This window comes from Papaver somniferum, chromosome 6 (genome assembly GCF_003573695.1).
Source record: "Papaver somniferum cultivar HN1 chromosome 6, ASM357369v1, whole genome shotgun sequence".
NCBI classification, from domain to species: domain Eukaryota; kingdom Viridiplantae; phylum Streptophyta; class Magnoliopsida; order Ranunculales; family Papaveraceae; genus Papaver; species Papaver somniferum.
This window is the reverse complement of record NC_039363.1, coordinates 78,104,128-78,119,655: the sequence shown is the minus strand read 5'-3', so window position 1 is coordinate 78,119,655 and position 15,528 is coordinate 78,104,128. Positions and strand designations below refer to the sequence as shown.

General features: G+C 36.6%; 1 protein-coding gene across 1 annotated transcript; it reads left to right on the top strand.

Moving 5' to 3' along the window:
• Positions 1-11,843: 11,843 nt before the first annotated feature.
• Positions 11,844-15,105, top strand: LOC113288069 (alkaline ceramidase-like). The gene is made up of 4 exons (XM_026537010.1): positions 11,844-11,974; positions 12,086-12,122; positions 12,719-13,054; positions 14,207-15,105. Exons 3-4 carry the CDS (start codon positions 12,801-12,803, stop codon positions 14,718-14,720), a joined length of 768 nt encoding a protein of 255 aa, XP_026392795.1. The 5' UTR covers positions 11,844-11,974; positions 12,086-12,122; positions 12,719-12,800; the 3' UTR covers positions 14,721-15,105.
• Positions 15,106-15,528: the final 423 nt, after the last annotated feature.

The following is a 15,528-nucleotide window of genomic DNA, read 5'->3' as shown; positions in this document are numbered from 1 at the left end:
AATTCATGGCTAAAATAGGTGTTTTTATTGATGTATATAAGATGAAACAGGAATTAGCAACCCTGTAGAAGTGTTACAGCGTCACTGTTACAAAGGGGTAAGTGCTATTGAAGACTGTTGTAAACGATAAGCCTTTACTGCTGTAAAAGAACGACACTGGTATTGTTATTTAAGACTGCTAATGAACGACTGACTATGTGAGTCTGTTCTTCGTGTTCTTGAAGCTCTTCAATGGCAGCAGCAGCAGCACTGTCTTCTCTGTAATCGCTTCTCCTCGGCTCTCCTGGACTCTAAACTCTCTCCCAAGGTTTTCTCACCCTTCTATGATGAAAACACAACTATTTATAGCTATCCAACTCCCTAGAAACTCGATCAAATCCGAGAATAATCTCATTATTCTTCTCGGGCAGTTTGGAGAAAAATCACTTTCCTGTTGATTCACGTGGTTCTGTTGGCTATTCTCTCGTATCCAAACTATTCTCTGACTTGGAATGAACTGAATTGGTATATATCCACGCAAGAATATCCCATAAATCTCTCTGACCAATCCCAAACCCTAAACAGAGAAGCCGTATCCTGTTGGGACTTTGATCAATTATTCCGACTTATCCAGCCCAATTGGATGGGTCTAGACGATTGCATTAGGCCTGTTATGTCTTCTAGAGTCCGCAGGTAACAAATACACCCGTTTAATCTCCTCAGAATCGCTAAGAATTCAACTCCAAAACTGTTGTCGTTGCAGCCAATTCTTCCCGCCAATTTCTGTTTTGAATTTTGAAGATGACCTCCCCCTATCCAGTTCCGGTGTCCCTTTAGTACATGCCCTGAAATGGGGTGCCCCTTATCCAAATTAGGGGTGCCTTTAGCAATTCTTCTGGGATGTTTTCTGCACTTTTCTAGGGTTCCTCCGGGGTATTTCCGGTACACTATCAACGGAAATCCAAGGGCCACATGTTTAGCCAATTTTGCCGCAAAGCCTTATTTATCCAAAAACACTTACAAAAGCATAAAAGACCATAATAAGTACAAAATCGAGCACTAATAATATATACAAATGAGATATATTAGACACATAAATGTGTCTATCAAATACCCCCAAACTTATTATTTGCTAGTCCCGAGCAAATCAAAACTACAAAATAAAATCCTAACTCACTGTCTCAGGCATCGTCGATTGCATTTAGCATATGCAATAAGCCTTTAAACCCCTAGGTGTCCCTAGTGTCCGAGTTATAGTCTCGGGAGGGATTACAAGAGATATACCCACAAAACCTGTACTCCAGACCTTAGCTATCTGCAGAACCTTGGAAGGCACTAAAGAATCTCCTTGGTTGGCATACTTACTGACTACAGGAAGAAGTACCCTGATGCGAAATTCCAATTGCTGTACACGAGTTTGCACTCAAGCATACTAAAATTCATATAAAGTGACAGAGCTCTACTAAGATAGTCGCACTATGGACATCAATATCCGGAGTCAAAACTAATCACATGGATAGATCAAGAAGATGGATATAAAAAAACATAGATGGTTTTGATGTTTACTAAGTGAACGGTGTTTCCCAAATCTGTCTGAAGGCCTCCGCCAAAATGAACCTATCCTAATGGATTGAGATACTAGTCTGAATAATATCAACACACTGGCATATACAAGGGTACCAGTGGTCGATAACCTAACTCTAGGTCAACACAACTGGCATATACAAGGGTACCAGTGGTCGACTTTATTGAATTTATTCCTTTTGGTCAAATGGTCTGGTCTCATTTTTTTTTTTTTTTTTTTGTATCTCAATCACTCTAATTCACCCTAGCATTGGTAACAACTTGAATCGTGAGCCCCACCAAATCACTTAGAAACATATTTAAAAAGAAAACAACATCAAAAAAGAAGTGAAAAGGACTCAACGAGATATGGTGAAACTATTATGTTATTCCTAACAACTGAGCTCTGTGCTTTTATGAATAGACTCTTTAGATGTTGCCATCTAATCAGATTGGTTCCTCAACTCCTACAACCAAAATGCTTCCATCCACTTAGATTAGTTAGTGCAATCCTCAATAGGCATAAATTTCTAGGTTCTGGAGTTTATTTATTCATACTGCAACTAAAAAGTTTCTCCCATACCCCCAAACTTAAATCTAACATTGTCCTCAATGTTCTAAAGATAAAATTAAAAGCATGAACAAGGAGAAACTGTTACCATTTGAAGCAAAAGAGTTAAGGAAAGATATTACCGTGTTGCATGAGATTGGGTTACCTCCCAAGAAGTGCTAAGTTTAAAGTCCTCAGCCAGACATTGGAAAGGATTAGTCAACTCGAACCGTATAACAGTAGCCGAAATAACTGTGGGTCTTCAAAACCAAATAGAGCTGACCAAAGGAAACCGCAGTAAACCAAGAAAATGAACAAGAATAGCATGCCCTTACCTAGTTTCCTGATTAAGAAATTTATATCTAATTGTGGTTCAGGTTCAGGTTCTATGAAAGGGTCTACATAGAAAATTTTCATTGGCTGCGTTTCTTCATAGGTGGGATCCGAATCATTAGGTCCTAGAGTCTGGAAAAACTCAAATATGATCTTAGAAGCGCACAATAATAACCTAAATAACTGAGGATCCTCTAAGTCAATAATATTTGACTTACGTAATTGACCACAATGAGAGTAGTGGTCATTCTTAAGCAAATGTGTCGATTCTAATTTCCTAAAGCATTTAGGTTTAGTCTCACAACTTAATATTCGACACATTTGGAATATAAACGTTCCCACAGTTGGAAGAAAACTATTTGGTGGGAAAACAAAGTCAATCTGGGGATCATAGCCTGGGCAAACCACATCAACCAGAGGATGGGTTTCTAACGACTGAACTTCTTCCTGGACATCATTAGGTTCGGGAAAACGAGTATGAAGGTAATCTTGTAAAATTGTCGAGGCATAGATATCAAGTCCTAAGTGAAGGGACTTTCTGAGAGTTAAAGGTAAGGCACTAGGAAGGTGATAATCACCCCCAAACTTAGAGTTTTCAGTGTCTCTAGATAGACTAGTTACAATCTCCCTAATTTCTGGATCATTAGATTCTTGAAAATAGTCAATTGATTCTTCTAATTTATTATCAGGTAGTGCATCTTTACTCATCTCTACGGGTATATCTTCTTCATCTAATACTATTTTTTCTAAGTCGCTAGACTCTAAAACAACATTTTCGGAATAAACCCGTTCCTCTAAACCACTATCGGCTTCGTAATCAAAAGGAAAAACTACATCGTCTAAAACGTTGGTATCCCTAATCAAATCCTCGTCCTTTTGAATAGGTGAATAATCATAAAAATTATTTGGATTTGAACTAGAAATGATATAATCATTATAAAGCTCAATTGGATTAATAGATTCCTGATCACTATGCCTACATATTTCAGATTCTTCATTACTACTGTCCTCATCATCATAATAGTACAAAGATGATTGAACCTTATCTAAATAAGTAGTATCTTTTATTCTAGCCTCGTCCTCTAAATTAGGAAAATATTCACTATTGATATCAAGGGTAGAATTAGAAACCCTATTTTGGAAATTTAGATTATTTCGAGCAGCATTAGCCAACTGTTCATTTTCTGCCTCTAGACGTGCCTGAATTTCACTGAGCATAACACTTATACGTTCACCACTCTCGTTTATCATCTCAAAATATCGTGTACACTCTTCCTTTGAACTATTCATTGCAACTAAACGTTTATACGTCCTTTCAATCCGTTGTTGGGTCTCTTCTAGAGATGGAACAGGTTCAGAAATATCATAAACAGGACTAGTTTCCAAAAACGAGTAACCAGTACTACAGTGTTCCTGATTTTCTTGCTCGTAAGACCAATTCGCGTGTGAATAGTAATTGGGCTCACCATGGTATGAACCATAACCTTGAAAAGGTTGGCGTTCCCAACTACTATTCCCACCATGGTCATAAAACTGATGATGTCCATATTCAAATTCAGGTCGATACTCATTGTATTGGCTTCTATCATACTAGTTCGACATTCTTAATTGCAAGAGAATTCTACACAACCAAAAACAAGGCCGACTCGACTCCACCAAAACAAACCTAAAGAATTCTAGCAAACAAAAAGCATGATGGCTTCACTTAGATTATTTCTAGACTTGCTTCTATCTCTCGGAGGGGAATTCGTTACAATTTAAGCAAACCCCTCTGGAATCAATCCGAGTCAAAGTAAGTTGAATTGAGGCGAGGGAATCTCAGTGGAGCTTTGATACCCAAGGCCTCACCGTTATCACAAGGCGGCGCAGTCACGCATTCAACTCACATAAACCATCATGAACTTCGAGGTGTGCTTAAGAAAGTAACCAATATCCTTCGAAATTTTTTCCTGATAAGCGCGATACCCTATTGGTCTCGTTCTAGTCAAGTTTTAAGCTTGGGTTCGCGTTAGGTTTCGTTTTCCTAAGGCGGGCAAGAAGGGAGCGGTGATGAAATCCGAACCCTTATCTTGTATTGGCCAGTCCTTGCCCTTTACTAGGAATTTAAAAACAGTCCAAATTCGTCCTCAATCAATGAATCACCTTAAGGAATACAGTAAACCCGCTAACAGGGGATTCGCGGGTGTTTCAAAAGCTTACCTCCCGTACCAGACGGGGGATGAACCATTGAAGTCGACTCGGGCCACGACTCCTATGTCATGTACGAACCCGAGGGGCCGAGACGATATTGTAATCGTCGTCCTTCCCTGCAAACAGTTTATATATGTATATATATATATATATATTTTTTTTTTATATATAACCCTTCCGTAGGGTTTAAAAAAAATAAATAAAAATAATGTCCCGATTGTCCAGGCCAAAGAAAAGAAAAAAAAAATAAATAATAATAATAATAATAATAATAATTACAAAAAAATGGAAAGTCTCTTAAAAAAAATAATTCTCTCTTTTTTTCCTTTTTCTCTCTTTTTTCTTCTTTTTTTTGCTTTGTCTTTTTTCCTTCTCTTTTAGCTTTAAGCTTTGATTCCAAGGTCTTTAGTATCCAACTTCAAACCTGTAATACAAAGACACAACCAAAGAGACGTAAAAAGAACAAATGGAATAATAAAAAATAATGAAAACCTAAAAATTCTACCTAAACACAAATCCGCGTCGGCGGCGCCAAAAATTTGATGATTTTTCAAAATGGTTGTAGTAATAGTGGTAAAACTGGGTCTTTTCAGACTTGTGAAGAAAATAATTTTTTAGATTTAAGTTAAAAATAAAAGATAAAACAAATTCAAAATTCAAAATTATGTAAATATTGTGGAAAGACCAGGGTTTAGGATTTCACCATTCACCAAAATTCATGTGATTCAATATAATTATTATCATGCAATTCTAGACATTATAATTCAAATCAAAAACAATTGTGATTCTAATCATTGCCTAAATCAGATTTTCAAAACATCCATTGTTAATCGCAAGCATGAAATATCAAAAGCAATAAACCAAGCATATTTCATCAAGAGAAAACACAATTAATTAATAAAAATCATTTATTCAATTTTCATTCGGTTCAATTAATCATAAAAGGATTGCATAAATAAATTTAAATGAATTTTACCACATAACTTTTGGAAGAATGGCTTCCTCCATCACGCCTGGGATTGGGTTTAGCTCCTCATCCCAAAAACACACTCACAAGATAAATTTATGGCTAAAATAGGTGTTTTTATTGATGTATATAAGATGAAACAGGAATTAGCAACGTTGTAGAAGTGTTACAGCGTCACTGTTACAAAGGGGTAAGTGCTATTGAAGACTGCTGTAAACGATAAGCCTTTACTGCTGTAAAAGAACGACACTGGTATTGTTATTTAAGACTGCTAAAGAACGACTGACTATGTGAGTCTGTTCTTCGTGTTCTTGAAGCTCTTCAATGGCAGCAGCAGCAGCACTGTCTTCTCTGTAATCGCTTCTCCTCGGCTCTCCGGGACTCTAAACTCTCTCCTAAGGTTTTCTCACCCTTCTATGATGAAAACACAGTTATTTATAGCTATCCAACTCCCTAGAAACTCGATCAAATCCGAGAATAATCTCATTATTCTTCTCGGGCAGGTTGGAGAAAAATCACTTTCCTGTTGATTCACGTGGTTCTGTTGGCTATTCTCTCGTATCCAAACTATTCCCTGACTTGGAATGAACTGAATTGGTATATATCCACGCAAGAATATCCCATAAATCTCTCTGACCAATCCCAAACCCTAAACAGAGAATCCGTATCCTGTTGGGACTTTGATCAATTATTCCGACTTATCCAGCCCAATTGGATGGGTCTAGACGATTGCATTAGGCCTGTTATGTCTTCTAGAGTCTGTAGGTACCAAATACACCCGTTTAATCTCCTCAGAACTCGCTAAGAATTCAACTCCAAAACTGTTGTCGCTGCAGCCAATTCTTCCCGCCAATTTTTGTTTTGAATTTTGAAGATGACCTCCCCCTATCCAGTTCCGGTGTCCCTTTAGTACATGCCCTGAAATGGGGTGCCCCTTATCCAAATTAGGGGTGCCTTTAGCAATTCTTCTGGGATGTTTTCTGCACTTTTCTAGGGTTCCTCCGGGGTATTTCCGGTACACTATCAACGGAAATCCAAGGGCCACATGTTTAGCCAATTTTGCCGCAAAGCCTTATTTATCCAAAAACACTTACAAAAGCATAAAAGACCATAATAAGTACAAAATCGAGCACTAATAATATATACAAATGAGATATATTAGACACATAAATGTGTCTATCAATATCTTTAGAAAATAAAAATTGGCAATGTGCATTTACTAATTGGAGATTTTCTACTGATATTTTTCGGTCAATATTTGGACAGAACATTTCTAGGAATTATGAAAACCGATTTGGGAATTTATTGCATATCTTTGAGAATATTCGGTTTTGGAAATTCCTTGGTGTCCAAACTTCCTTGGTCTATAAGTATTGAAGCTGGCATTTCGATCAAACTAATCCTCAGAGGCAGCAAAACTACCTAGTTGTGTTGTTACTAGTGGAGCCGTCGATTCGGAGAGGAAAGTACCCTAATTAGGCGAAATCTCTTACGACCGCTCGTTTTAAAGACTTCTTTGGGATTGGGAAGCTCTACGAGTACCGTTGGTGGGAAACTAGATAATTGCAGTTTATTATTAGTTTTCGATTGATTTGATTGACTAACGGTTGTTGAACTTTGATTGCACCCTAGTTTGTTTATGCTTGAGAATCTTCTCTTCTGATATAAGATTCACTCAAACTAGATCTAAGTATCGACGGGGATCTTTAGACTGTTTGTAGATATAAAGACGTCTTGTGATAATCCATCGTTAACAGACTTCATTCTGTGTGTGATTGATCACAAGAGATTCAAGTTGTTTGTGTGCAGGTGTTTATTGAAGATCTAAGAAGATTTGAAGACAAATAAGATTTCTTATTTGAGTTCATAACCTTTGGTGTGCAGAAAACTTGATCGGCTGGGGATCCAACTATAATCGGTTTATCTTTTGATAGATTGGATTGATTAGTTGCATAGATCGACATCAATACATTTCTTTGTGATTCATAGTATGGATTGCATAGTCTAAACAATTACTTTGATAGTTGTTAAATAGATTGATCTAAGAACCCGACAAAGGAGTTTATTGGGATAAATGGAAGAGCCTTTTGTCAAACTCATATCACGTTGTTTGAAAAGAGTTGTTATCGAACAGATTTTTTGTTCCTTTACTGTTTGGAATACAAACCAAAGGAATTGTTCCAAGTGCGTGACTTATTACAAGTTGGAGGCGTAGGGATACTGACGGAACTAGGTGAACTCTAGGTTTAGTTGCTTGGTCTCAATTATACGAAGTTGGTTTATATTTTGTATAACGACTTAATTCTGAGAGTATTCAATTCTGGACAAGGTCCCGGGGTTTTTCTGCATTTGCAGTTTCCTCGTTAACAAAATATTGCTGTGTCTTTTACTTTTCTATTTCCGCAATTATAATTGATTTATTATAATTAGAAGTAAAATACATAAACGTAATTCCTAATTAATTGATAGCAATCCTATAGCGTTTGGTTAAGTCCGAAACTATTATCAAGTAATCATACTTCGTTGTTGTATTGTCTCAATCTTGTATCCATAGTCAATCACGCAAGTTATCTTGTTGTCGTATTGTCTCGATCTTGTATCCATAGACGATCACACGAAGTGTGAACCGATTCGTTGTACTGTCTCGAATCAGTCCATAGACAATTACTTTTAGAGAAAATACTTATGGTGGAAAAGTTTAAGATATAGGTATATTTGGGTACCCTCGTCTTTTCAAATAAAATCAACAACCAAAGGTTGGATTAACAATTGATTGAACTTACGCACAACCTGTGATATTTCAATTATATGAACAAATACAATGCGGAAAAGAAATAACACAGATACCAGAAATTTTGTTAACGATAAAACCGCAAATGCAGAAAAACCTCGGGGCCTAGTCCAGATTTGAACACCACACTGTATTAAGCCGCTACAGACACTAGCCTACTCCAAGTTAACTTCAGACTGGAATGTAGTTAAGCCCTAACCAATCTCATACTGATCAAGGTACAGTCTCGTTCTTTAGGCCTCTAAAACCACGGCGGATTCTGTGCACTTGATTCCCTTAGCTTCTCTCACCCACAACTAATAGTTGCCACGACCCAAAGTCGAAGACTTGAAAAACCAATCTATCTCACACAGAAAAGTCTATTGAATAGATAAATCTGTCTCCCACCGATATACCTATGAGTTTTGTTCCGTCTTATATTCTCGGACTTATATTCCCGAAGAACAACCTAGTAATATCAATCACCTCACAATAATTTTAATCGTATGGTAGCGAAACAAGATATTGTGGAATCACAGACGATGAGACGAAGATGTTTGTGACTACTTTTTATCTTGCCTATCGAAGATTAAATATTGAGCAAATCTTAGAGAAGATAGTACTCAATCACGATAGAAAACAACAAGATCTGAACACACAACTACAGAGAAAATAGTTGGGTCTCGCTTCACAATCCCAATGAAGTGTTCAAGTCGTTAACCTACTGGGTTTTGGAAAAACCTAAGGTTAAAGGATAATCGACTCTAGTCGCAAATAGTATCACACAGAAGGTATGGGGATTAGGTTTCCAAGTTGCTAGAGTTCTCCCTTATATAGTCTTCAAATCACAGTTTGCAATCAATGTTACCTTGGTAACAAAGCATTCAATATTCACCGTTAGATGAAAACCTGATTAGACTCAAGCTAATATCTTTCAACCATTAGATCGAACTTAGCTTGTTACACACAAACGAAAAGTGACTTCATTTAGATATGAGTAAACATACCTAAACGTGTACACCTTGTTGGCTCAACAATAGTTAACCGAAGTTAGCCATATGAACACTTTCATATTCAACCATATTCATCTTAACCATAACAAGTTCAAATGACTCAAATGAAACTAGTTTTAGAATTGTTCAATTGTTTATATTCTCATAAAAGTATACAAGACACAATTGAAGCAAAATCGATTTTGATTCACTCGAATCAATTCATGAACATTAAAGCCACGGTTTGCAAAAGATTGCATTCCTTACTATATAAATGTATTAGTTCATGAAAAAACCGATTTTAGAACATAACCTACTCAAGTATGCAAACAGGTACGCATACCTAAGTGGTCGGACTAAGTTGGGTTCGCCAATACGCGAACGGGTACGCATACTTTCCAAACTCAGTTAAATTTCCGGAACTTGAAACTCATGCCAGTACGCATACCGGTATGCATACTGAGTTCCTGTACTTTCATTAACCAACCAGTACGCATACGAGTATGCATGCTATGGTTACCAGACTTGGAATGACTTACAACAATTAGCATACAAGTACGCATACTGTGCTATATCCAATCATGGTTAATTGTTTTAAACTCCCATTTCAATCATTAAAACATTCTTAAAATACGACAGTAGCTGTATCACACAAACTATTAGCTTCAAAGCAATTTTCAAGTGATCGAATGATCAATACAAAACATTCCGAGTCTACATCAAATGACTGTCTCACACAAATCATGTAATATGTTACAAGGCGATTTTCACATGATCATCTTTTGACTTTCATCAAGAATATAAGATGAACTTGGTTAAAGCGAAAGCTTACCAACACATATTTCGAGAAATATATAAGCGAGTTAAACTCAGCTCAAAATATCAAATGTGTATAATCGAAGTCTATATAGCTATACGACTTTTGTCTCAAATAGGAGATAGAGTAGATAGACTTTTGAGTAATAGATGATTTCAAGTCTCCACATACCTTTTGTTGATGAAGTTCCACAAGCTCCTAGTAGTTCTCCGTCTTCAATTGATGAATGCCGTGAAGTCTAATGCTCAACTACACTTACTATCCTAATCCGAGACTTAGCTATAAGTAGACTAGAAATCAAGACTTATAGTTTTGACAACTAAACTTGACAAACAAGCTTGAGATAGCAACACTTGCGAGTTTGACCGAGCAGTGCTCTAACAATTGTATCTAAAGTAGCAAGTGTAATATCCTGTCTTTGTGCAACAACAGTAAGATCTGCAACTTCACGGGTTCGAGTATTTCTGAAAGTTGTGAAAGTTCACGGGTTGTAGCGTCAACATCTTTGATGGTTCGACCTCCTGTCGTGATCGAGAGAGAAAACCGTGTCTTGGATGACACCAAATGTTAGACCTGTGATGTTTTACAGAAGATAATGATAAAAGTAGATAGAGGAGTAACTCAATACTCCGCGAGTACTGCCTAAGACTTGTCTATTTCATTGATAAACTTCAACCACAAGACAAAATCATTACTGTAGATGAATACCAAACATGAAAACCCTAGTGCTCATCTCATCCCTACAAGCGGGTTTATCACCACACTTCAATACTAACAGCCACTTAAACGTTAAAACAGAATTAAAATTAAACAATGTTCCTATAATAGATATAGGACATGCTTTTACTCTCCTAAAATTGTATCAGAACACAAATCGTTATTCTTTTGTCAAAAGAAAATAAGAAATAAAATAAAAAAAAAATATTGGTAAAACATATGCAAATGCTAAGTGCCGCAAGTCAGCACACAATGACATGGGCTGCAAACCTCCAAAATCGAACAGGTTAAGTTGAGCTAGTAAGTCGGGCCTAGGCCTTTACACACATTTTTACATCCCTAGAATTAGGGCAGTCAATGAGTACCCATTATCCGGATCCGGAACCGGACCCGGTATGTTAGGGTCCGGTTCCGGGCCCTAAAGGTGGACCCATTAGCTACTTAGGACCCGACGGGTAATTACCCGATTGGACCCGAATTTAAACGGGTCCTAACGGGTAATACCCATTGGGTATCCGCGGGTATCGGGTACCCGTTTATTCATTCTTTTATTCATGTTTTTAGTAAAATTATAAGTATTTTTCTAATTTTAGCTTTAATATTTTACTCATTTAAATTTTTTCTCCTACATTTAATCTTTATTTAGTACATTCATAAGAAATAATAATAATTTTTTATAAAAATTACTTAAATCCAAGCTAAAAAGAGAAATATATTAAGTTTTTGAGATTTTTTAAATAGTTTTCTTTAGACCCGATGGGTACCCGGGTATTTAAAAGGGTCCGGTTCTGGGTCCACAAATTTAGGAACCGGACCCGGAAACATTAGGAACCGGACCCGACCTTTATAAACCGGGTCCGGGTCCGGGTCTAGTGATACCCGGGAGGACCCGGACCCGTTGACACCCCTACCTAGAATCTTCGAGTTTTGAGTCCCTAATCGGTAGACAGACAAACGCGTCTTTCAGTATTTATCCCTTTTTTCTTTTGATCGAACATTTTATGAGACAGAGAGAAAAAGAAAGAGAAAGCGAAAGAGAGGGAAAGTTTTCAGAGAAAGAGAGAAAGAACGAAAGAAATCGCTTCCAGCATTGAAGGTTAGCTTTCGAACATTATTCGTGATATATTCTTAATTTTGATTCTTCTCTCCTTTTTCTAGGGTTATATTGAATTTTTTTTCTTCTCTTTTTCCTTTAATTGATCTCTAGGTACCAAGGTTATGGATCCAATCTATGTAATAATTAGGTATGCTCGTTAATTTTTCATTCTCTTCAATAATGATTTCTGTTAAGTGATTTATGATCTTGTGAGGTTTGTTTCTTGAAATTGCGTATTTTGTACGGAGGAATTCAGGCCAAAAATTTGTTAAAATTTATAGAAATTTAAGTAAACTTAAAGATGATGTTTTAATTAGTGAGAATTGAGTACATATCTGCAGATAACAGAAGGGTAGCCTTTGTTGTTGAATACTTACGTATTATTTTTTATTGGGTAATGCTGTCTTGTGGTATTGACTTTAAATTTTTGGTGATGTAAAATATTTGCTTACTGTTGGTTGCGTTTCCGTTGTTGTACAGCGGTAATTTGATTTTTTATTATTGTGGAATCGTGGAAGTACTTTGTTTTTGCTTCGTTATAAATGATATAGTTTATGCATAGGTATGTCATATCGCACGAAGAAACAAACTTATATCTATCGTTCTTTCTAAAAAAAATTCAGTTTATCAGTGAGCATATGTGAGGATAATGCAAAATATAAAAAATGTGTACAGGATATCTGTGGTTCTTTTGCTTCTATCATTATATGTTTTAGTTTCTAAGGCAGTATTTACACTATGCAGGCACATAATTTGATGTGCTCTTGAGGTCCGCAACTCACTTACTTAAGTACATATCTACAACCCTTGGAATTTATAGTGGAGAATGGCAGATAAAGTATCGAGCTTCTGGGGTCCTGTAACATCAACTACAGAGTGGTGTGAGAAGAATTATGTCTATTCTTCTTATGTTGCTGAATTCTTCAACACTGTTTCAAATGTACCATGCATACTCTTGGCATTTTTTGGACTTATAAATGCCTTATCTCAACGCTTTGAAAAAAGATTCAGTGTTCTACACATATCAAATATGATACTGGCTATTGGGAGTGGGTTATTCCATGCAACTCTGCAACATGTGTAAGTCTTCTTTCTCTCTTTGGTGTTTCTTCTTTGCCTTCCATTTAACATTATATTTTTATGTTAGAGAAATTTCCATAGCACCTTTTACGGTTTATAAGCCTATAATAATAAATTCAACTAAAAGTGTAGGCACAACATGTACCTTAAGTTGACACTACGTGGAGAAGATCAACTAGAACACGTGTTAAACCCTTACATGATGTTTGACGTCTGCCTTAAGTTTCTTGCTAGCTGGTATGGATTAGGTAATTAGCAGATCAATCTGGTTTCAGATTTAAATGTTTCATCATGTTTAACTATAACAGTTTAAAGAAGTACTACTATGTTAGCTTTTGGCCCCTGTTACATCAACCACTGAATGGTGTACGAAGAATTTTTGCTTATTTTGTTTATATTGTTAAATTCTACAACATTATCTCAAACGTCCCCTGTACAATGTGGGCATTAATTGGAATTGTAGATGCTTTGAGACAATGTTTTGGGAAGGGCTTTAATGTCCCTTCACATATTGAATATGATAATTGCCTTGGGGAGCATGCTTTCCCATGCAACCTTACAACATGTGCAAGTCTCCTTGCTCTGAAGGCTTATGTTACAATCTATGTTCCACTTGTAGTTTTCTCTTCAGTTATTAAAAATATCCTACTAAGTTAAGTTGTAAGTTTCTGTAATTTACTCTTAATCAGCTAGGAAGTCTTTGTTAATTTTGTTGGGCCAGTGGGCTTCTCTTTGTTTCGCCTTTGCAAATCATACTGCAGTGAGAAACTTGGAAGGAAAAGTGACTTCATTGCAATTAAGTAGTATACGAAAACGTTTAAAGTCTGTAATATGAATTAAGTAGTACAGTGGGTTTTCTTTTAAATATTAGGATTATACCCCTGTTGTTATACCCGATAGACAAATATACCCCCGTTTTAAATATTATATTACAGGTTCTCAGGCATTTGGTCTTGATATTTCTTTATATGTATAGATTCTATAGTGAATCTTTATTTCATTACTCATCTAGACCTTGTCTTGTGCACTTGGTATTTGTTTAAGTTTGTGGTCACTGTATGACTTTTTTTATGGAACATATCTGCTTCATTACAGTGCATGTTTGTTATTGAGCTATTTTAATTTTTTTTACCACCAAACAACTGTATGCAGACAACAGCAGAGTGACGAAACACCAATGGTCTGGGAAATGCTTCTCTACCTCTATATCCTATACTCACCAGATTGGCATTATCGAAGCACAATGCCAACATTTTTGTTCTTGTATGGTATTGTGTTTGCTGTCGCCCACTCCTTTGTGCGTTTTGAGATTGGATTCAAGTTCCATTATGCAATCCTCTGTCTCCTAGGCATCCCACGTATGTACAAGTACTACATCTACACTGCAGATGCGTCTGCGAAGCGTCTCGCCAAGCTGTATGTGCTTACAATTTCCCTAGGAAGTGTGTGCTGGCTTTGTGATCGTTTTCTCTGCAAAGAGATCTCTGGATGGTACATTAACCCACAAGGTCATGCATTCTGGCACATCCTGATGGGTTTTAACTCCTACTTCGCAAACACGTTTTTGATGTTCTGTCGTGCTCAACAACTTGGATGGTCTCCAAGAGTCGTTCATTTTATGGGAATCTTACCCTATGTGAAAATTCAAAAGCCAAAAAGTCAGTGATAGAAGAATTAGAATGATGCAGGTTTAGAGACAACCAAGTTTGAAGCTCTTTTGATGATTCCAGAACGTGAACAAGTAAAGGGGACAAACTTTTCTTTTTATTGTTTTATTTTTTATTTATTTCTGTTACGTCTAAAAAAAGATGTAAATGGGATGACCTAACACTCGCTTATGGGTTAGGACGACTTTAATCGATGTATAACTAGATTGTTGCGATTGTACCATATTTCTTTCCCCTGTCAACATGTTTGTCACAGATTTCCAGAACGAGCTTCTTAGGATCCTTCTGTGTTTTGAATAGTCATTCGTCTTCTTACCTTTAGCTACCACTTGGAGAAACTGTTTAAGAGTTGATAATGTTGATTTTGTTCCAACTTGGTTCCTTGATATATTTACTTCGCTATTACTGTTTCATGATCCAAGATATGTTATTTATGGTTCTCTTCTTCTTGTTCTTTTGCTTAGATCTCCCTCCTCTCTCCCTCTCATATAGGTTGATCTTAGATGAACCAACATTTGGAGCATCTCCAGCATTGCGTGTAAGGTTGCACAATGTGGAGGTCCTTGACGTTTGTTTTGGGAAAGCTTACACGTGGTACATATAAGACCACCCGTACTGGCTCGTGATTATAATATCTATATTATAAGGAACAATGATGTTTTTCTATTTAGACGGAGATCTACATATTGGACACATTAAGGACGGCCCAGATTGAGACACGTATTTAAGTTATTCGTTACATTTCTAGCATATAAAAACTGGTCCAGATTGATCTACATATTTAAGATTTTCAGTCTACATTTTAGA